The sequence below is a fragment of the Mesoplodon densirostris genome, chromosome 15, assembly GCF_025265405.1.
Source record: "Mesoplodon densirostris isolate mMesDen1 chromosome 15, mMesDen1 primary haplotype, whole genome shotgun sequence".
Taxonomy (NCBI): Eukaryota; Metazoa; Chordata; class Mammalia; order Artiodactyla; family Ziphiidae; genus Mesoplodon; species Mesoplodon densirostris.
The window spans coordinates 79,715,884-79,740,257 of record NC_082675.1 but is presented as its reverse complement, the minus strand read 5'-3'; the positions used below and the strand labels follow the sequence as shown (position 1 = coordinate 79,740,257).

The window sequence follows — 24,374 nt, the reverse complement described above, 5'->3', positions numbered from 1 at the left end:
GGTTCAAGCATACTCTATAAGCAAATAGACCAGCTCATCCTAATATTAGCCTAGCTACACTGCTGGCCTTGCCTGATACCCTGGCCCCAGAGAGATGCTTAGAATAGTGAATTCTTATTTTAACATGGGGAGAAAGAAAAAGAAAAGTAATAGATCATCACAGGGCTGTGTCTAGAATGATTTTTTTTTTTGGTTTGATAGTAATTTTATTGTTTTTTTTTAACTTCTTAGGCATAATTTGAATCATGTTTTAATTTTAAATATTAAATTGAAAAGGGATTGTAAGACCTATGTAATTTCTTGAAGACACTGAGACAGGTGTGTAAAAGGAAGAATTTCCTAATTTTCCGTATACATAAAATAATGTGTCAAAAAATAGAATTTGGATACTGGCTACTAACACATCTCAAACATTCCCCTCACATTAAATGGCAATGTCTACACAAATGCAAATGTGATTTCTTCCCCAGTATTTATGGTGATTTAATTTTAAATACAAACCTCCTCAAATCAGATGGTACAAGACCAACTTGCTCTTTACTTACCCACAGGAGACATTTCAGGAACTCCGGCCGTGTACGGGCCGTCCAGGAATTTAGGTTCGTTGTCATTGATGTCCTGAATCTTGATGACGAACTCTGACTCGGGCTCCACGGGCTTGTTGGTGAGCCGGTCCAGCGCCTGGGCACGGAGGGTATAGTAGGCCTGCTCCTCGCGGTCCAGCCTCTTGGTGGCATGAATATCCCCAGTGTTCTCATCAATAATGAAAATGGAACTTGCCCCTTCGCCTGACAAGATGTATTTGATGGAACCATCTCCTTTATCCACATCAGAGTGAAGCTGGTGAAAAATTCATGTGAGATGAGATTAACTTACAAGCGAGTCAGCGATATGGAGATATGTCAAAATAATTCTTATGTCAGGCAGCAGCATATGAAATTTTACTGTTCTTGGAAAGATAAGCTGACGCATTTTGTGCACAATGGAAACGGCTATAAGAATGTGTCAGCTTGCACTTGTGAGCAAGACAATTTCATTTCTTCCTGTAAACAGTCTCATTTCCAAAGGCATTTTATACCATTCCCAAAGTTAGGCACTCGTTGTAGTGTTATTTTTGATTTGGTCTGTCCTTGCTAGCTTTAGCCATCTTCTTTGACCAGAGCAGACATTCAGTAACCATGCATAATTGGTTGATTTGATCATACTCCAAGCAAAGGGACTTGCTATAGAACATTTGTAAGTTTAGATCTAATATATTTTTTAATCTGCTTAGAAATCACCACATCCTTTAAGGGTGCCCGTCCCTCCCAACTCCCACAACTTTGCAGGATTATTAAGGATGGATGGATGTCCAGTCACTAAATTGGTCTCCAAATCCTGTTCTATATTTTAAAATTTGAAGCTGTAAAAGAAAAATTACACTGCTCTCTGAAGTAGGAATTTTAAATCAATATGTGCCTGAGACTTCAACTGAAACCTTTCTTTAAATACCAAGAACAGCATTAGATTTGCATGATTAACCCCGGCTACGGCTCAGGGGCAGCCCCTACTGATTTGCATTTGATACCTGGAACTGTCCCTTCTGTATGTCAGAACATTATGTTGAACAGAGGAACCTGAGGAAACTCAGAAATAATTACATATTTCCCTGAACTTCATAACCTGAGAAATACACTGCTCAATCTGTAATTTCAACCATCTTTCATCCTCTATAACTGCCGTGATTCTGGACTGCAATTAATACAAACGCAAAAACCCAATTTACCAAATAACAAGGCTGTTCACTGCCCTGCAGAATTACGTTTGCATTCTTTGAAAGACAAGGTTCAAAAAATATAAGATATGGGAAACTTAGGCAAGTGGATGCCCAGTCCATTTCCATCCTTAGCTGTTGAGGATACTGCTTTTGTACCACAAATTCCTCTAAATGATTCTTCCATCGCACTGTAACAGCTGTGTTTATACTCGGCTTCAGAATACTTAAATACCTGATTTATCCTTTAGTTTCTGTAGTTTTCAGTTAGGACGAAATGATACAAAAAAATAATTTCTGGCACAAGTTTTACTTTAGCTTTGTTCAGTGTGGAATTAACTAGTGAATCACTCTGCAGCATGATTATCCAGCATACGGAGAAGTTGTATTCTTGAAAGGTAATGAATTATTTTATTTTCTTAAGTCATTCTCAGGGTGACTATTACATACATATCTCCCTGTAATTTAAGACGAAGCAAGCTAAGAATTACTATAGTTTGAATTACTGAGCACTCCCTATGGGCCGGGAACTACTACTAATGTTCTCTACACAGTAACTCATTCCACGCTCACACTGACTGACTTTATTATCCCTTTAACAGATGAGGAAACTGAGGCAGAGAAAGTACTTTGCTGGTCATGCTGCCAGCTCTCCATGGCAGAGCTAGGAGTATGAAAACCATTACGCTGGTGGAAAGCCCATCCTCCACTCCCTACAATGGGGATCCTGCCTCTGGGTGGGGGAAGCTGTGTCCTGTGAGGTGAGGACATTAAAGTTGCCACAAAGGAGAACTCAGGGCAGAAGCGTACAGACAACCACTCCCACCTGATCACTCCCTAAATCTCAAAGACGCTCAGTGTTTCCAGGGGTTTCCATCAACACGTTTTACGATGTACCAGAAGGGACCTTTCTTGACGTTACAGAACAGCAATAAACCACACTCAACAACACAGAGCAAAAACTTGAGTCCGGAGACAAATGCAGATGCTAGGTGAAAGTAAGTTGCTTTTAAGCAGCTGATACCTCAAGTAGTCCCCCCTACACACACTTCTCACAGTCATTCTCCCAACCCGTCCTCGCCCTTGATGACCACAGACACACAGAAGTTATACACAGGCTGCGTCTTTAATCAAAGGTTTGCTCTCTCTCTAAATATCACGAGGGGCTCCAATTTATAGGACCAGCCCTTATGATTCATTTAACTAATTCCTATCAACTGACTGCTGTCTTCACAGCGTGGGGACACCGTGTGTTCCTGGGGTATTCAGGTAAGGGAGAGAGGATGCATTCCCTTCAATACAGAACACACACGAAATCCTGACTCATCTCCAGCCTGAGCTCTGAGGCCATATCTGACGTTACGCACTATTGCTAGTTGTGCTCCACTGCTGACAGCGTAAGAACTTAAAGGTAAAAAAGGTTCATACTGCTTGTTTTTCCGCTCCTTCAAGGATCAGAATTCTTCTCTTCTACCTCTAACTGCCACCACCATCACTGCCCGCCCCCAACCTACACAGACACACCAACACATCTACTGCAGGAGCCCTGCAATCTACCACACTCCCCATCGCTGACACTTTTCTCCCAGCTGGAACCATCACTAGGCTTGTAACCACTGCCAAAATTCACGAGCATAAAACTACTATGAGTCTCGCCTCGGTGACCTTGCAAGGTTAGTGGAAGCATCTGCAGTTCAAAGTGGAGGACCAACTCTGGAATGTTAAGATGGATACATAATTATCAGATGGTGCAGACACTGAATCTGTGAGGCTACACCCACGATACTAATACATGGGGTGAAACCCCAGGCTGTTAGGAAAAACTATTATCCTTCTGTGTTGAAAAAGCATGCTCAGAAAAGAAAAATGCTGGAAGTGTAGAAGGACTGAATGGCATTCATAAGTTAAGACACGTGTCTCTGTAGCCCCACACTTACCCCTGTCAAATGCACACACACAAGCACACATACACTTGTGCACAGTCTTTGTCAATGATGATTATGGAATAGAGTAGGAAGTCCCCACAGTGAAAACCTCTGGCCAGGAAAAAAAAAAAATTCTGCAGTCCCACAATATGGTAAGTGAGCAAATAAGCAATAAATGAAAAACACAATAAAAAACAACGATTTGCACTCTATTTGGGGCAGAGTAGAATTCATGTTGTTATGTCTATTTTACTTGCCAATATCGTTGTAAACATGATCTTGTAATTCATCTAAACAATAACAACAAAATCTTGATTAATCACCAGACAAAACTCACTTGTACTGTGTCCCTAAATCCTTTTCCAAATATTTGTTGTGACTCCAAAGTAAATATTTACATTAAATATTTAAATTTTTTGTTGTTGTTGGCAAATGAGCACAAACAGTAAGGAGCACAGCCCTCTTAGCTGAGTCCAGCTTGTGATAAGGCAAAAGAATAAGCAGGGAGGAGATCCAAGTATTATGCGAATCCAATGTCACTATGCCAGCACTGTGTACGGTAACAATGTAAGAAACATGAAACTGTTGGACTGAGTTATAACCTACACAGGCCAGGATGCAAAGCATACTTCACATACACCTAAAGTATATTCTGTTTAGTCATCTGTTATGGCTCCACCATCCCCCGCTCGAAGGAATACGCACTCATTACCTCTAACGTTATCAACCCATTCTCCAGTCCCTCTGAACAATCATCCTAACTTGGAATCTTCAAATCTTTCACTTGGGCTATCACAAAACTCCCCAGTTATTTTCCACTTTTAATAACTCACATCATCAAGGCTGTTATAGTGCATGTCAGAAATGATCTCCCTAAACATGCACTGAATTGTGTCACACCCCTCACCAAATAATTGCTCCCCATGGGCTCTGGGTTTAACTCCAAATCCTAAGCACTCGGCTCCATGTGGCCATGTGCCATCTCCCCAGTCTCTTTCCTACCACATCCCAGAGGGCCCTCTATGTCCCAGGCAGGTGGGTCTAGTTACCACTACCTGAGCAGAGCAAGCATCTCCATCTTTTCCAGACACGTCCTCCATCACCTTACTCACCAACTGACAACCAACTCTACTTAATCCAAGTTCCCTCTTACTGAAGCCTTAACAATCCTAGTTTTCCCACATGGCATGTTGTTTGAATTTCTATGACAAAATGCTTTTAATTCTGCTTTATAATGAAAATCTGGTTCAGTTGTTTTCCTACCCAATCCCAATCCTGTCTTTAATGTATAAACTCCTTAAGAGCTGACTTCTTTTTATCACCATATTCCACATTCTCAATAAATTTGTTCCAGTGAATTTAGTAAATTTTTAATCCACATTGTAAAACAGGAGTGCTTGTTTTATTTCAATTTCTATCCTTTTCAGTTTTAATAGCATTAAGTAAAAAGAAAACAAACTAAACAAAAAACATCCTGTATCTCTGGTTTGTCCTCCCCAATTCTCTGAACCGCCGAGATGGAGTTCAGATACCTCGTTTTCTATGCCCAGGGTAACTTGCGAATTGGTACCTTTGTGCTCCCCAAGAGACAGAGCCCTGGAGAGACAGACATGCTTTCTTATTCCTGTTTTCCTAGGTCTTATACAGTACTTCTCTCACTCACACTCACACACACACACACACGTGATTAAGGAGGGTTTGATAGACCCTTGGATGTCCTCAGATGCAAGAACCTCATGTCCTTGATTAATTTTTTTATCCACCATTTATTTTTTAAATTTAAGATCGTAAAGAGCAAGACTAAAAACAGATCAATGCACTGCAGTTCTGACAATTTTCTTACATTTATTTAATCAACTAGGGCCTGATATGAACTACCTGATCTAGCACTTGCGAGCCACCTGCTTAAAAAGTCTGAAAATGAAGAATATTCCTCAAGTTAGCAAAGACGGAGATAAAAAAAAAAAATCAATTCAATATATTGACCAACTTTTCTTCCCTCTATGAACGTCTTCAACTCTGCTTGTTATCTGATATTCCTGCTGATCTTGTCTTTACTCTCCTAGTTCCCCTCCTCTATAGAATGGAGATAGAAATGCCTGTACTTGGACTTCACTGAACAATTGTGACAACTACTTGAGATATTGCAGTTGGATGTGATTCGTAAAGATAACTTACTGTAATTTCAGGATTGTACTTTGTAAAGCAATTATACTCCAATGAAGATGTTAAAAAAATTTTTTTAAATAGTTATTCATTAAAAAAAGAACAAATACAGACATTAAGATGAAACTACTGGGACAGAGATAACGTTTATCATGAAAGTCTTGACACTAAAAATATAAAACTAAACAAAAGCCTCTGTGATCCTCACTGAATATATATGATGGAAATAATTAGTGTTATATTCAATTTTTCTATAACGAACATTTGAATAAGATAAATGCAAAATGCATTATTATATAAATAAAGGTTTACACTGCTACTACATTTGTGTACAGAAATGGAGCAATGGGGGCTGAACAAAAAATACGCATATGTTCCTTTGAACACCATGTTAATCCATCTGAGAATGATTTATACTGAATATTAGGCAAAAGATTTCTAAGGTAAATTTTCTACCACTGATTTACTTATTATAGATTCTTGATTTTTTTAAGCTTAAAAATATATTACAGATTGTTAGAACGCATGCATTTTACTTTTGCTAAACTTGTACAAGGTTAAAATTATAAGCATAGAGGGCAGATTTAAACAATAATTAGCAGAAATAAAACTTCTTGAATATACACATTACATGCAAGTTTTCTTTTCTCATTATGCTTTTTTTTTTTTTTTTTTTTTGAGGTATGCAGGCCTCTCACTGTTGTGGCCTCCCCCGTCGCGGAGCACAGGCTCCGGACGCACAGGCTCCAGACGCGCAGGCTCAGCGGCCATGGCTCACGGGCCCAGCCGCTCCGCGGCATATGGGATCCTCCCAGACCGGGGCACGAACCCGTATCCCCTGCATCGGCAGGCGGACTCTCAACCACTTGCGCCACCAGGGAGGCCCTCATTATGCTTTTTAATAGATATTTTCCACATGCCACTGGATACCATGTAATTATCAAGCTAATGAAGAAATATTACAGATGAAAACAAGTGTATGAGTAACTTTTTTTTTTCTGGTTGAAGTATTCCTAATTTATAATTATCATTGTTGTCCAGGGTAATGGAACACAATTTACTTGTGAAGCATCTTTGAGGAAGATGCGTGGTTTAAGAAGTACAGGTATTAATTATTACACACAGAATAATAAAGGAAAGGGAAACAATTCAGGAAGTATTTAGGTAAGGTTAAAACTACCAAGAAAATCTCATTTCTTTCCTTTTTTTTTTTTAACCAATAGTAAATTTTAAAAAGGAGGGACTACTATGATTATTTTTATCCTCAGGAAAAGTTCACGTTAACTCAATGGCAATAAACCTTCATTCTGGGGTCTCAGTACATACTGAGTAGCAGTGGTACAGATGCTAGGTCCATGCAAAGGAACCAGAAGCATGGCTACTGAATCTCCACTCCGCTCCTTATCCTGCTGCCTTGATCACACTTAAATCCCAGTTTATACCTGGTTATAGATCAGCATCCTAAATGTCCACCTAGTCTTGAAGCTTGAAGTGAGGATAAAATGAAGTAATGCATTTGGAAGTATTTTGTAAAATGTCACTTTCTATCCATACGTAAGTCCACATAGTGTTAGCTGTACAATGGAAGTACCTGCCCCTCCTTAGTGGGGGAAATCTTGCTTTTGTTTGAAAAAGTTCTACATTTCTGGCTAAGGCATGGTTACTCGGAGCTTCACGTGAAGAGCCATGTCTTTTTCACCAGGGACTGACTGATAAGAGCTCAGAGAAGCATTTTCCATTCCACACAGCTACGTGCAACTCCCTAAAGGCGGCTCCACAGCACTCATCTTGTCCTCTCTCGGGTTGCTGCCTCCAGGCCACATCCAAAACTTTCAGCCTACTTAGAAAATCTGCGTGGAGTCAAATTCTTACTGATCAAAACTCCCCGTGGGCTAATTTAATCGTGAGAACATCGTGTCTCCGTTCACGGCTCCCATCTACTGCCTCACTCACTTCCTTCCAAACGCCAAGTCGTAAACCAGAAGCAGTTAGAAAGCAAACCCCTGGAAAGCTTCAGCTTTCTTCGCAGGAGGAAGAAAATTTTGCTTTTTCTGCAAATGTATGTCACAGGAGGCCAGAGTGGTGCTATGGAAAGAGCAGTCCCGGGACTGGGTGCTTCAGTCCAAGTCACGGTGAGTGTGGAAACTGAGAAGAAGGGCTTAGCAACTCTCATAGTCATTTTACAGCCTAATTTAATGTCTCTTGAGCCCAATAATAATAATGGAAAAAGGGGGATTTAATTTTTTAATCTAAGTAATTCATTTTTAATGTAGCAGCAAAATTATTAGGAGGTCAAAACGAAGTATGTCCTGAGTTCTTAAAAACCAAGAAGCTTGCACACAAACAGCAACAATATAAAACTTGGTCCTTCGCCACAGATCAGTTGAGAAGAACTGGATCAGTGGAGAAAACCCTACGTGGAAGCTCTTTTGAATGCCTGTAGGCAGTCACCAGTCTACAACTCTTTTCCTGTCCTAATATCAGGGAAGACTAGAAGACACTGGCCTCCATGGAGGCACAGGCCATTCTGAAGAGGCCATCCTTAAGATGGGCACAGATGTTTTGCACGTGGCATTCTGGAGAAGGCATTCACGTATATGTCACAGAGGATAATAGCATCATGTAGTTGCAAAGTATTTCCTGAAGTCTTTTGCACTGCATGGCCTTGTGCGTTCAAAAATAGAAACAGTAACAGTTAAAACAATGGAAATATAATATTGAAGTCTACTTCTGGGGGAGAAAACTTCAACACTCATCTGATTTAAGAAGAGAATATTCTATTTGCAAACAAAGCAACTGACAACGGATTAATCTCCAAAACATACAAATAGCCCACACAGCTCAATATCAAAAAAAACAATTCAATCAAAAAATGCATGGAAGATCTAAATAGACATTTCTCTAAAGACAACATACAGATGGCCAAACAAACACATGAAAAGATGTTCAACATCACTAATTATTAGAAAAATGCAAATCAAAACTACAGTGGGGTATCACCTCACACCAGTCAGAATGGCCATCATCAAAAAAAATCTACAAACAATAAATGCTGAAGAGGGTGTGGAGAAAAGGGAACCCCCTTGCACTGTTGGTGGGAATGTAAATTGATACAGCCACTATGGAGAACAGTATGGAGGTTCCTTAAAAAACTAAAAATAGAACTACCATATGACCCAGCAATCCCACTCCTGGGCATATACTGTATCTGAAGAAAACCAAAATTTGAAAGGTTGCATGAACCCTGATGTTCATTGCAGCATTGTTTACAATATCCAGGACATGGATGCAACCTAAATGTCAATAGACAGGATAAAGAAGATGTGGTACATATATACAATGAATATTACTCAACCATAAAAAGGAACAAAATAATGCCATCTGCAGTGACATGGATGGACTTAGAGATCATCATACAGAGTGAGGTAAGTCAGAAAGAGGAAGACAAATATTGTATAATATCACTTATATGTGGAATCTAGAAAAATGGTACAGATGAATTTATTTGCAAAGCAGCAATAGAGTCACAGATGTAGAAAACAAACTTATGGTTACCAAGGGGGGAAGGGAGGGTGGGATGAATTGGGAGATTGGGATTGACATATATACACTACTATATATTGAATGGATAAATAATGAGAACCTACTGTATAGCACAGGGGACTCTATTCAGTACTCTGTGGTGGTCTAAGTGGGATGGGAATCTAAAAAAGACTGGAGATACACACACACACACACACACATATATATACATATGTATATGTATAACTGATTAACTGTGCTGTACAGAAGAAACTAACACAACACTGTAAAGCAACTATACTCCAATAAAAATTAATTTAAAAAAAAGAAGAGAGGGCCTCCCTGGTGGCGCAGTGGTTAAGAGTCCGCCTGCCGATGCAGGGGATACGGGTTCGTGCCCCGGTCTGGGAGGATCCCATATGCCGCGGAGCAGCTGGCCCCGTGAGCCATGGCCGCTGGGCCTGCGCATCCGGAGCCTGTGCTCCGCAACGGGAGAGGCCACAACAGTGAGAGGCCTGCATACCGCAAAAAGAAAAAAAAAAAAAAAAAAAGAAGAGAGGGCTTCCCTGGTGGCGCAGTGGTTGGGAGTCTGCCTGCTAATGCAGGGGACACGAGTTCGAGCCCTGGACTGGGAGGATCCCACATGCCGCGGAGTGGCTAGGCCCGTGAGCCACAACTACTGAGCCTGCGCGTCTGGAGCCTGTGCTCCGCAACGAGAGGCCGCGATAGTGAGAGGCCCGTGCGCTGCGATGAAGAGTGGCCCCCGCTTGCTGCAGCTAGAGAAGGCCCTCGCACAGAAACGAAGACCCAACACAGCAAAAATAAATAAATTAATAAACTCCTACCCCCAACATCTTCTTTAAAAAAAAAAGAAGAAGAAGAAGAAGAAGATAATATTCTACCCTAACTTATCAATTCTGATACAAGGATAATATACATCCAGTGTGGCCTGATGGACCAGTGTAGACAAAGATATGGAGATACACAGAACGTCACAGGTAACACAGACAGACTAGGATGGGGAACAGAGAACAGCAGCTCATCCAAGAGGAGTACAGACAGTGTCAAGGCCATTCAACACTTACAACTTACAGGTCAGATCTTGAGGGCTGACAGTTAACTCTAAATTCACAATAACTATGTACATGTATTTGTAAGCTGTGATATCTACTTGGTAAACTTGGTTTCAAATATTCTTCACTGGGTGTTTAGTGTTTGTCTAGTTAATCCCTTCTGACATCTTTTTTAAAGTTACAAGTTAAAAGTATCCCTTTGGCAGGTATTAAAAGTACCAGGTTGAAAGCACCACTTCAGCTCTGACCTGGACTACAGGGATACAACTGAGATTATTCTTGGTGCCCAAACTAGACTGTCCTGGTAAAATAAAGTTTGAATCAGGCCTGTTTCTGTCTTCTTCTAGACACTCAACATCTGTTAATCATCTATTCAAAATAAGTACGGAGTATACCCTACAGGTCAGGTGTACAGGTGTGTATGGATGAAGACAGAAAAGGACAGGGTGGCAGAGACAAGCCCAAGGTATTGAATTAAATAATCCCCATGTTCATGAGACCATCTACAGAGGCACCAACTGTCAGAGCACCAGGTTGAACAAACAACTGCAATTCTGATGACCACAGAAAAGCACCCACAGAAGGCTAAGAAATCATATGACAGGGAAACCAAACCAACTTCAGGGGTTCAGAAAAGTGCTTTTTAAATAAAAGATATTTAAGTGGAGACAAGAAGGCTAGTAATTAGTAGGATTAGTCTAGTCATGAAGGGCAGAACTTGATGTCCAGGAAGAAACTTTGCTGAATGACGGAATACATTCCTTTCTATGGATAGTCAGAGTGAGTAACACACAGGATCCACTGGTTTATAATGCAGAATACTTTTTCCATATTAAAATGTTTATAATGCAGAATAAGTTTTCCATATTAAAAGAGGCCTCATAGTATAAATATATTTTACAATCTACATTCTGTCATCTGCTTAATTAAAAAATTTTAAAAGACTGCATAATAGTTCACTGATCTTAACCTGTTGTTTGGCTAATGTACTTATTATCTTTTGTAGTATGTAGGTCTCTTGCATCAGAATTACCTGGGACATTGGTTAAAAATGCCAATTTAGGGGCTCTATCTTAAGTCTACTGAATCAGAATCTCTTTGAGTTGGAAATAGGAATCAAAATTTTCAACCAGCAGATCAAAAATTTTTGGTCGAACAGATAATACCCCTCACACACAAACCTGCTTATGTCAGTAATATCACAGTTGAATATATAATGGTTAATCATTTTTAATTCATTTGTATTTATAACTTCTTCTATATAAGATTATTGAATAACATTTTCTCTGCGTTTTGATTTGTTTATATATTTTACTTAAAAGGGAACTGTCCCTCCTCTAACTACCAATGATACAAGGAGAAAAGTACACAGTGTATAATTTACGTATCCACCAAATAGGATGTGGTACTTTAAACAACAGCTATATTTAACTTTTAAACCATTTTAAAATTATATCAATTTTCCATGGAGGGGGCCAACAATTTTATTTTTCACAAAATTCATGTTTCAGGAAACCTAAGAAGAGTGAGAAGCAAATTTGTGAACTATTAGGTGGAAGTATGTTTTGATGATGCAAAATTACAAGGTATTATGAATGTAAACTGCATTTTCTGTACATAACCAGTTCATATTATCAAGATGCAGGGATGCTCTTAGGTTCTAGGCATCCCTCTGGGACCAGAAGGATAAAAGAAGAAAAACAAAATGCTCTGCTTATATTTTACAGGAAGTTAGTACTGGTCAGAGGCAGAGAGGCAGAGAGAACATTAAGGTGATGCAAGAACTATAAGCAGCAGAATCCGTGACACTGTGTTCGTTTACTATATTTTCCCCACAGAAACGATGCGTGTCTACTCAAAAAATTAACATTTTCATCTATCACATGCTTATGATAAAAAGATTGGGAATATAAAGCAAACAAAGAAAGCGGAAGCGGAAAGGAGATATTTATGATCTCAAACCTCAGAGGTTATTCTCACACCGGAGACCCCCCTCTAGGGGATCCACAGTGGGTCACCCAACCCACCACCCTTCACCCCAAGGGCTGCAACACTCACTTCAACTGCTGGAAGTGCTAGAGTCGGTCTGCTCGCAGCCCTTTACCACTTGCTGTAGGAAAACACCCACTATTTGGAGAGAGATGTCTCCTCTAATATCATACAGCTTCCTGGGGCAGGTAGAATACACAGGACCAGGGACTAGAGTTACAGTGGGAATGTCCACGTTATCTTCACTCCTACTGACCTGCTTGGAGACATGTGCTTCCATTCCAAGAGCGAGCTGATTCCTCCAAGTTCATGGTATCCTCTGCCTTGTCTCTGGACTCCCCGCACCAAGGGACCAATGCACAAGGAGAAGCATTGCCATCCTGGTAGGTGTAATTGACCTTGCTCACCAGGAGAGGGCGGGCTTCCATTACACCATGGAGGCAGGAAGAACAGGCTTAACATCTGGGCACTTGGCTGTCTCCGACACCCTCTTGCCCCATTCTGATGTTAAAAGGACAAGTGCAAAAGAACCTCAGCCTGAAGCAGGCTGGGTGATGAGAGGAAAATGATGAGTGCTGGCTGTAACCTGGAGACGGGCTACAACACCAGGGGCTGTAGGTCATCCTACTGACCTACTTGTAAATGCCACCAAGAAAAGAGGTCAAACATGTTGTGGTGGAGCTGCCCCCTGAACTGATTACCTGAAGCAAATGGATGTGAGTGGGGCAAGGGGGGCCTCTAGGGGAAGTCATGGCAGCCACCCGGGTCAACTTCCTACCTGACCCCATGAAACACCGGGACTGCTAGGTGCTGATGCTTCTCAGCTAAGTTCTTCCTAAACACTGTCACTCACTTTGGGGATATTTACAAAGTTGGCAAATTGCAAAAACAACAGAGAGCCACTTTGCCAAAGGTACTATTGCGTTCTCGGGGGCACCCCACAGCCAATGAGTGGCTGATTTAAAACTTCTCCCGCTCCCCTGATCCAGGACAACTCTGAAGAGCCTTCCCAGCCCCACAGATCTTCAAAGGTTAGCCCCCTTCTAGGTTGCCACTGAACTGCAGTTCAACTCCTCCCCCTGCCCAGCCCTACTGCTCTCCCTGCCTCACAAGTATTGATTCTGAGAACCACGCTAATAAATCCCCTACAGGCAAATCCCCATCTCAGAGTCTGTTCCCTGGATGCAGGTAACTCACTCAGTGACTAAAGAGTGGCGGAGCTTGGATCTCCGAGGACATCTGTCCTCATGCACACCACGCCTCCTCCTGTAGGGGCACAGGAGGGTGAGAAGCACATTTGCACAATTTGGTGAGAGATGTATATGTATAGACCAGAAGCAGAAGCCACCGAGGAAGAAGCTTCAGGGCAGAAGCTTCACCCCAGGCAGAATGCCGCTTGTTTCTTTCAGTCCACACCTGATACACTCTTATTTTTCCCATGCTCCCAAAAGCTTTGATTTTTACAAACTTCACACTGTGCATGAACCAGTCACAGGGGTAGGGAGGACCCTCTGTGGGGTTTTTCATTTGGAAAGAGGAAGAAGCAAAATGGCCTTAACTCACTGAGCCCAGGAGCCAAATCTCAAGGCATTTCTCCTTATACAACCCCCTCAAGTTCTCCACGCAAGTGTCTTCTGTTCACCCAAGTGGGGCGACGCCCAGATCTACTACAGAATAGTTCAGTTAGAATATGTGTCCATGGGCACAGGCTTTATTATTATTATTATTATTATTATTATTATTATTATTATTATTATTATTATGTTTAAAAGCTCTCCAGGCCGCGCTATTACATACCCAATGTAAGGACTACAGACCTAAAGGAAGAAAGGAATCCAGAAGGAGCTGAGAGGGAAACAGTCTTCCATTTTACTGATAATAGCATTTTGAAAAGCAGAGGAAAACAGGTTTATTAACTAGAAAAAGAAGTGAAAATAAGCATGTCTGCAGAGCTTAGGCAGTAATTTGCCTTAAAAAAAATCTCTGGCGTAACTGCAATAAACACGAAAGCTTCCTAAATGAAAAATAAACCTGTTTCCCATGTCAGGACCTTCCATGGGATGTGTAATTCTATCATCTAACATATAGCAGGTATAAGAAATAAGAAGGCTATATTTTGGCTCAGGTGACCTAAGAAGAACTAAGACACATTTTCTCTTCTCTAAAGAACAGTATCATTTAAAAATAAATCAGAAAAGCCAAGTCCCTGCTGAGCCTTCTCAGCACCCAAGGCAACCACAGAGGTGTCAACACCCTGCCTTCCTGCTGCTGACAGTCTGGATTTTAGTGTTTAAAGCCCTAAAGATAAAAGTTTCTATAAAGAAATGTAATAAAGTTAGTAAAGCTATAGGAACGTAGGGGAGTTTGATTTTCTCCTGTTAATCTGTCTCATATCAATTTAATTCTTAGACCATCCAGAAGAACCTAGAAGGATAGATGAAAATTTCTTCCTCCTGACACCAGCTCACAATTTGGTTAAAATAATTCAACAGAAGTAATTAGTTTTTGATTTAAAAATCTATGTCAAGAGCATACATAAAGTAACTTTAAAGGGTACTGCAAAATAGTCTGCTACCTAAACACATCGGGCAGGACAAGGGTACTTATTTTCAAGAAAATGTTATTAATGATACTTATAACGTCTGATATCCTAGGCACAAATTCAACTAGCGTCGCTTACAAATACACACACTAAGAAAACCCATTGTTCTCTCTTTGAGATTTACAACATTATACATTTTCTCTGCTCTTCATCCCATCACATTACAGATACATGGTTTAGATGTACTATTCTGTTTCAATCTGAACCACCCAAAACTCCTTGCAGCAGTGCTGAGATGATAATGATTTCCTGGTAGAAGCCTGCTACTGAGGGATATTAATACAAGGAAACATTCCTGGAGGGCATCATTTTGGGTGGGTATTTTCTATTTTGCTTCTATTAATTAAAACTTCCTTTGCTGCAGACCCCCCAAAAAAATAAAAATAAATTTAAAAGTGCCAGCTGAATCTCCCTTCTTTTACATTGTCTGTGGTTTAAAAAAAAAAAAAAAAAGTCCATACCAGAATAAACATGTATGGTTACGTGTCAAATATAAAACAATTAGTAATCACTGCCACTAGCCGATTCTGGATTGCAATACTATGTGAACCGGGACCACTTTAACCATGATGAAGTGATGACAGAAAATTTTCCTGCTGGTGATCAGATCCAGTCTAACTCAAAATCCTGTCACTCTTGTTAAAGAATGTAGCTCCTGTATTCCTTTCTGTACCCTTGCACTTCTTCGCTTTATATTTGCAATCCTGACTTTTAGCCACCTCACTTCACATATTGTTTTATAGCTCTTATTCAAATAGCTAATAGTGAGAGCTAGTATTTATTGAGTGTAATTAGGTGCCAGACGCTGTGGTAAAAGGGCTTTTAACTCTCCTAACAAACTTCTGCAGCGGGCATTATTGGCCTAATTTTATACACGAGGAAGGGGTTATTTAACAGGATTAAGTGCTCTGTCTAAACTTACATAAAAAGGTCAGACTTGAATCTACATCTTGCCAACAACAGAGTGTATGCTACCCAGTCTCATCTGTACCATGCTGCCCCCAGCCTGTCTCCCACCATAAGCGATGAATGACCTGAAAGGTCTTAGATTCTTGCATTCCCGGATACGAAAAACCCAACCATTAGTAAGGCAAAATGTCAGCTTATAGCTCCTGAACTTCTGAGTCCCTCCCCCCCCATGCCTCCTGGTCTTTTGAGCCTTGCCCCTACACAGCTGTCAATTCCCAATGTTCTGCCTCAATAGCCCACCACCTGTCATTTTGTCTCCACCTCCACCCATCTCGGCCCTGAGTCGGGATTTCATTATTTCTCACGATTTAACAGCAAAACAAATCATACTGTCCAAAAACACTCACAGACTCTCGACAGGTCTCCCCTCCTCTAACACAGAGCGTTAGGTGACTGTCACAAGCATCTCACTGAAATACAACAGTTGCGTCACTCTCCAGCTCAAGATCATGGATGGCTCCCTACAGCTTTGCACAGTAAAGATCAGCTTAGCATTCAAGGTCTACAATGGCATGAGCTCAATGACTGTAAAGTGCACCATAATCATTTTTCTACCACAAACGAAAAAGAAACCTGTATGTTATCATTTTAAGATGTCATTATTTGTACCAGACATCCCAATTTCTGAAGGTAAAATGTGGCAGGGGGGGAATGCATCTTATAATTGCTAGAATGTGCTGTTCTTTGGTTCTTATCTCCTATTTCCTACTTGTCATTCTCCCATAGTCTTCCTACACACCCCCTTCTGCCCTGGAATGCGACAGGCTTTGCAAAGCGAGACACATTGCCTAAGGCTTTCTACACCAAATCCATCCGATTTCATACCAAAATTATTCCCATTTTGCATTTATCTAACATGAAAATCAAGGAAAGTCAAGTAAAAGTGAAAAGAGCACATGAAACATTGAACATTATATGTTACTCAAGAAAACATGATGACACCAGCTTCAATAAGTGACAGGATTTTGTTTAGTACCGCCACGGCATGCATTTTCTCCAGAACATCTTTCAAGATGATCTTATTTTTATTTTTTCAAAATCAAGTCTGCATTGCAATCACACTGAGTGACAGTCTCCTCTGGTGACAAGTACAGTGTGATGAATGAGTTGTTGTGAGCAAGTTATAGTTACCACCACTAACGAAAAACCTCAGCTAATTCTTGGAGTGCCCATCTATAGACCAGACTGTGCCAAGACTGTAATACAAGTTTTTAACACAGTGAAAACTGTTTCTGTTTTGTAATGAAATGGAAATAAGTGTATTCGCTGTAATTTCTCCTATGTATGCATATTGATAAAGGAAAAAAAGTCTCAAACTTTGTGGGATGGAAAAGGAGGCCCCCACCCCTTCCTCACAAACACTCAAGTTATGAAGGATAATTGTTAAATCCCTCAGCACAAATAAAAGAGAAAGAGAAATTAGAAGCTGGATGATTCATGGAAGAAGGGGAAAGGAAAAACTATTAAACCCTTGAAGCAGGGTCTCAGAGGTGGGATAGCCAAGGACGGAGCTTCGGAGGAGGACTGGTTAAGTGCAGGACTGGGTAAGTGCAGTGCTGAACGGCACTCCCCATGGCTTCACATAAATGTAATAGCGATATATTGTTTTTAATGTTGCAGAATGCTAGGTGTAATTTTTTATGGAAATCAGTAAAGAGCTGAGTTTTGGTACAGGCCAAACAGAATCGGCCTGCATGGATGAGAGGGCCTCTGGAAACTGGTTAACAATGAAAGTAGTGAAAAATGCTCTTATCTGCAGCTCTAGAGGGCTCATAGCTACAAGACTACAATGCAACTCTGCTGCCATGTAAGGGGATAAAAAGCTGAAAAATGTATTATTCTAGAATACAGTATCATTCCTATACTTATCACCTTAGGAAGAAGAAACACATATTCTTCCATCTGCATTGTGTTTGTTTGCTTTTTAATATAAGGTGAGAAAACTAAAACATAAATGACACACAGCCCTAGGGTGAAATACCACCTACTGTTTTTACCTATGACCTTCTCTGAGGGGATAACACCAGAGCTTTTTCCAGGTTGAGGTATCTGATTCCTTACACTTGTACTCTATAGACACTGACTTCCTCTTGAGCCCCAGAGGGCACATCAGTTCAGTCCTCCAGGGTACAGAAACCAGAACACCCTGCCTTTTCCTTTCCTGCTTCTTTTTTTCCAGTTCTCTAAGATGTCTTCCATATGTTTTGCCACCACTCTTGAGAAAAGACTGGCTGCAGCAGACATTCTGGTACTCTGTGGAATGCAGCTAGAGCTTCTAAGAGCCATTTTTTAACACACAGAATGTCAGCCTCAGGGGCACTTAAGAAACATAGCTAATACACCACTGCAAAACAAACAGTTAATGTCATTTTCAAAACTCAGTATCCAAGTACCATATAAACAAATTAGCATACTAAACAGAAAAAGGTTAGTCAAATGCCATTTAATTAAAAGCCAGAGATATCAATTTAAATAAAGGCCAAAGAGAAACAGACAAGGATTAGGAGAACTGGAGAATATATACAACTATGAGGGCAGAAGGAATCCAAACTCGTCAAGTTGTGTCTGTTTTCTCAATAGTTCTCTCATATTCTAAACAAATTATAAAACTAGTGACAAGAGTTTTGGGACAGAATCCTAGAGTAAGCATTCAATTATTATTATTATATATTTGATCACTTAACATGGCCCCTAAGAATTCCAGTGGAATGTCTGGCATCAGTCTAAATAGACAGTGTCTGTGACCAGAACGTTTGGGGCCAGGGTTTGGTCCCTCTGCTTAGTAGCTATGTATATAACTTTCTTTCAGCTTTAATTTCTTCATATATAGACGTTAACTAATGATAATGTTTCCCCCAACCTCAAAGAGGATCTGTGAGACTCAAGTGAGATAATTTAAAAAAAAAGTGGCTTACAAACTACAAAACACTAAATAAAGAGCAGTGTTTATTATGTTAGTGCTATCTGATTAAGAACACCACATATAGAGTCTCAGATGAAACTATTTTACTTATCTGTATGTATATATGTATGCCAAGAGCAAACTGATTAGAAGTGTAACACTGAAACATACACATAAGCATGTATACACATATGTGTGTATATATACACACATACACATACATACACATACATACACTCATACCTGTTTTATGTTTCAAACGGAGAAGATAAGCAAAGGGACCAAAAGACAGAAGTGTCCTTTCTAGTCTACAGATTAGATCCTCCTTAAAGCATTGTACACATTTATAAGGATTGTTGTTTCAAAAGCAAGAAATTAATGAAATCTTCAAACATTTTTTCTTATTTCTGAAAGCCCTTTTAAAAAGAGTTGTTTTTTTTCTGTTCCATGTCTCTACATAATGTACTATTACATATACCTACAGTGACGCATTAAAGTATATGATGCTTTGTCATTTAGTGGGTGCATTTTGAGCTAATGACCTTTCATAAATAGCCCACAACAACGGCTTTTCTACAAAAGGCACTAAGATCATTTAGAGCAAGATTTTAAAAACGATTTCTGACTAGCTGGGTGAAGAGGAAAAAAGCAGTTAGAAGTGGGAGAGAAGCTAAACATGAGTGTATTGTACCTTTCTTTGCCCTTTACTCCCAAAGGGCCCTGTTAATGACTAAGCTTAAAAGTCAGCTGCTTCTTCATTGAGTCGTCAATCCTACGTGCTTGTGCTTCACCATCAACCAGGTTCAATGAGTTGTTTTCCTCACCCACCTCCCATGTTTAGGGATTTGAATGATTCATTAATGAACATCTCCAGGTGGATATCCCTCAGGCAACTTCAAATTCAACACCGGCAAATTGCATCTTAATCCGCTATTTCCCATCCTGAGCCAGAAACACTGGATTTCTCATCCAGGGTACAGCACTTACTATGTGGAAGCACCTTTGCTGATGCTGTAGAGGCAGCAGTGAAAAAGTAAACCTCTCTTCCCTTTTCTGCACCCCTCCCAACCCTCTCAACCCCACATTTAATTGGAAACATAATGACTTCACCTTCCAAAGAAATGTTATTCATTTTATCTTTCTTATCCTCCTCCCCAAGACCTTATTTCAGTCCCCACCACCTCTTACCTGACATACTTAACCATCACTGAACTGACCTTCTGCCACGAGTCTTGACCCCTTCAATCTAAAACCCTGTGACACAAGCAGAGTTAGCCTTTCTGAAGCTCAAATAGGCTCGAAGCCATCACCCAAAGTACCAAAAGACAAACAAAAACTTCCTTAGCAAGTATATTAAAATTTCATGATATGGCTCTTGATTCAGCGCTGCCTCTCTTCTCCTTTTTGCCCTATTCTTTGGCCATCTGAATCCCTTACAGACCCCTTAACAAACTGTATTTTCTCACATCTCCATGCCTTTGTATTGGCTACTCCTTTGGGACAAGGAATCTTTTCCTCTTGTCCCATTTATTTAGGGACTGCTTTCTCATCCTTCAAGGCTCAGCTGAAATATTACCTCCTCTTTAAAGACTTGTCTGATCTCCCCAGGCTTCTTTTAGTGCACTTATTTGTCTACTGCACATTTATAAAACCCCCTATCAGACAACACTTAGATTATCTTTAAGTTTCCTCACTGTGTTGTGACCTACAGAAAGGCCAAGAATCGTTTTCTGCATTTATATCCTCAGTACATAGCCCCATGGGTGTGCAGCCCATGTACTTCATAAATACTTAATCAGAGAGTAAATGAATGCATGTCCTGAAAAATATTCATGATGACATGACTTCTTATAGGACTATTACAGAGCCACGAATTTCTCCTTTTTTATAGCTCCTTAACCCCCAAATTTGGTTTTCAACCAGGCCCATTTTCTTAGCTACATGGAAAATCTGAACTTGGATAGGGTGGATCTGTCTAGAGTCTTATTAAAAACTTTGACTCTCATGAACTGACTAACCATCCGGGGATGGTTTCCATCTTAAGAAAAGCCGGTATAACTCTGCTTCTCCTTCTTCCCTAAGGACACACAGAAATAGCACTATGTTATTCTCTAGATTACACAGATGTCTAGCAAATGGCATCGTGAGAAAGGTCTGTCTGGTCAGTGAAGTGGTGACTTCCAGGAAGCTGTGAACCACTAGAAACTCAAGCATTTGTACTAGTTGAGCAGAGCAGCAGATGGCCCCGATGAGCTCTGAACCGGATTATCTCTAAATATACCTGCTCATACCACTCAGCATGGCTTCTAGCTGCCAAAGTGAACTCTACACATAACGTGGCAAATAGGGTTCCTTCCTTCCTTCTTGCTTCCCTTCTTCCTTCCCTCCCTCCCTCTTTCCTTCCCTCTCCTCTCCCCCACCCCACCACCACTTTCTCTTTCTTAATTTCAGATTTTGTGTGTGCTTTATTCAGGATGAACAGTTTGATAAAGCCAGCGTAAATTTAGTGATGATGACCCCAAGTGCTTTCCTGTTTTAAAACTGTTTGGTAGGGCTTCCCTGGTGGCGCAGTGGTTAAGAATCCACCTGCCAATGCAGGGGACACGGGTTCGAGCCCTGGTCCGGGAAGATCCCACATGCCGTGGAGCAACTAAGCCCGTGTGCCACAACTACTGAGCCTGTGAGCCACAAGTACTGAAGCCCGTGTGCCTAGAGCCCGTGCTCCGCAACGAGAAGCCACCACAATGAGAAGCCTGAGCACCACAACGAGTAGCCCCCACTCGCCACAACTAGAGAAAGCCCAAGCGCAGCAACGAAGACCCAACATAGCCAAAAATAAATAAAATAAATATTTTTTTTAAAAAAGCCTGTTTGGTATTTAAACCTCTTTGATGATTTGAGCCAATAATGTAGAAGTTGGTATACAGTCCAGCAGAAATAGCTCTAAGTAATGAAAATTCCACTGTGCTTGAAGGTTTTTGAGGAGTGAGAGTCACATGCATTAGTGGTACTTAATAAATGTTCATTGAAATAACCATCTATTATTTCAGGTGCCCATTTTATACCCAACTCTGCACCAAACCAGCCACAGTCCCGACAGTTTAACTTTAATACGTTGTTCACTTGATGAATCTGGATCTATTCCTGATTTATATAAACTTGTTTTGTGTGTGTTCAAACGAAAGACCGAGTAAGGAAAAATACTGAAAAACCAAAAATCTTTAGGGCTAATATCTACCTTTCTTCTTGTTTAAGATTTTAAGGCAAGATTTCAGTGCTTTCATTTCACTAAGATCTATCCCACTAAAGAGTAAAGGTGATTTACGCTTCTCCATTCTTCACACTAACTGGTTACTTCCTCTGCCTTGAGTTTCACTAACTTATTCAGGAAATACATCACCTATACATCTACTGAGTGCAAGAGTCCTATTAGTCTCAGTCGACTCAGAAACTGTAGTTTCTTAGCTATATTCATCTGTGGAATATATTTTAAAAATACTTATATCAGACCATCTGCTCAGTGCTGAGAATGCAAAAATGAAAGACAAAGATCCTCCCTTAAAGAGTTCACCCAAGAGAAGAGCCAATCCCTCAAGCAGGGAATTATAGCTCTGCCTTTTTACACTACTGTCCTTGCCTTTATGTATCTGGACAGCCCATCCACTCTTTTATAGTGTAGAAATCAAAATTAAAGCAGCTCTACTTTTGTTTTTCTTCTATCTATACCCTTATCACTTAGTCCCAATCTGAAATTTAGACTAAAAGTTCTTGAAAATGTGTGACTTGTATTTGATAACCACTCTACATCCTCATGCTTGTAAGAAAGTTTCTGTCATATCTGTGGAATGAATGGCAAATACTAAGTAAATTTTTGTTAAATTACATTGAACTTATACCAAAACGACCTCTACCAGTGAAACAGAGCAGGACCCTATGGTCCTTCCCCACCATGTCCTCCACCTGCCTTTTGTCTATAGAAAAACTTTAGCCGAAGAATAAATTTAATCAGAAAAGTGAGAAAAATACAGAAGCAAAGCAGAACAGTTAAACAGGACAAAATAATAATAGTTTAGTCATTCAGTAAAGTCAAGGACCTTTATTTCCTCCTCAAGGGCTAGCCATAGGCCATATCCTTTGAGTCATTTTGTACATACTGAAACTCCCACCAGGTGGAAGAAGTTAACTACATGATGACCAGAGTGTAGCCATGACATAAGCCACAATTCCACGAACTGGACTCAAAGAAATGGAAACAAATCCACTCTGGAACTGAAGATTAACTATACTCAAAACAATCAAGATGACTCTGATCAGACCACTGCATGACCAATTTCCAGATGACTGTCAGAGCTGACTGTGCCCTTTCTGCATGTAGCCTACACACCCCTGAAACTCCCCTTTAAAAGCTCTTACCTACTGACTGTCAGAGGAGCGTCAGCCTTTGGACACAAGTCCACCCTCTCCCCTCCCGGTGCTGGCCTCCAGAATAAAGCAACCTTTCCTTTCCACCAACCTTGCCTCTCGAGTATTGGCTTTTGAGCAGTGAGCAGCCTGACCCCACTTTTGATAACACCAGCAGCAACAGAAACAATGCAGAAGTTAATAACCACCTCCCTCAAATCAAAGTTTCAGTAATCTTCCTTAGACCACTGAGCGCCTAAATATATGTTGCATAATTCAATGAATTTAAAACATTAATTAAATGAAATGTTTTGCAAGAAAAGCCCTTTCTATTCATATAAACATGCATACACACACATACATATCAAATTTCTACTAAAATTAAAAAGACATACTTTTTGGTAAAAATTTCCTAAGTGTTTCATGCATGACTTTCAACCTGCATATGTCAATAAATGTTGCTAATGATAATGATCCTTAATTTGTTTTGATAAAAACACTTAAAATGTAACAAGTCTTTTGGCAGAAATAATGAGTTTTCATCGATGGGCATGAAACCAAGGAAATTATTTGACCCAGAGAGTTATCAATGCTTAAAGCTATCCTTGTACAACATGATTTTGAACAAGAACCCAATCCCTTCGGAGACATTATGTTAATATATTCAATTAAACATTTTTCAGTAAAGATTTCTTATTTGCTATGCAGAGGTGGGTTTACTCTGAAGCTAATGCACCTTAAGATTTAGGCTCCACAATTGCATAGGCTATTTCTAAGACCCAAGGGACTGGGGGGAAATGGTTGGCTTAGCAATGTAATTACAATTTTGTAAAACATCCAAAAGCAATTGTTACATTTTTTTCTTGTGAAGCTTTAGGACCCACAAAACGTGTACCTTTTTCTGGTTATCACCTTTTTCAATGTTAGGTATGCTCCTGAAACATCATATATCATATCAAAATGTTGAGCTTGAAAAATACTTCCTCATCCCTCCCTATTATACAGTCAGGTACATTCACTGTAGAAACACAAGCCTGAATCTGTGTTAAATGCCACGGTGAAAATTTCATCA

The 24,374-nt window shown here is 40.2% G+C and overlaps 1 protein-coding gene across 1 annotated transcript in view; it reads right to left on the bottom strand.

The window, feature by feature from the left end:
* CDH7 (cadherin 7) overlaps window positions 1–24,374 on the bottom strand; it is a 124,977-nt gene that overhangs the window by 67,457 nt on the left and 33,146 nt on the right. The window contains exon 3 of the mRNA XM_060118182.1: window positions 546–840. Within this exon, the coding sequence (XP_059974165.1) occupies window positions 546–840 (295 nt within the window). The remainder of the gene's footprint in view (window positions 1–545; window positions 841–24,374) is intronic.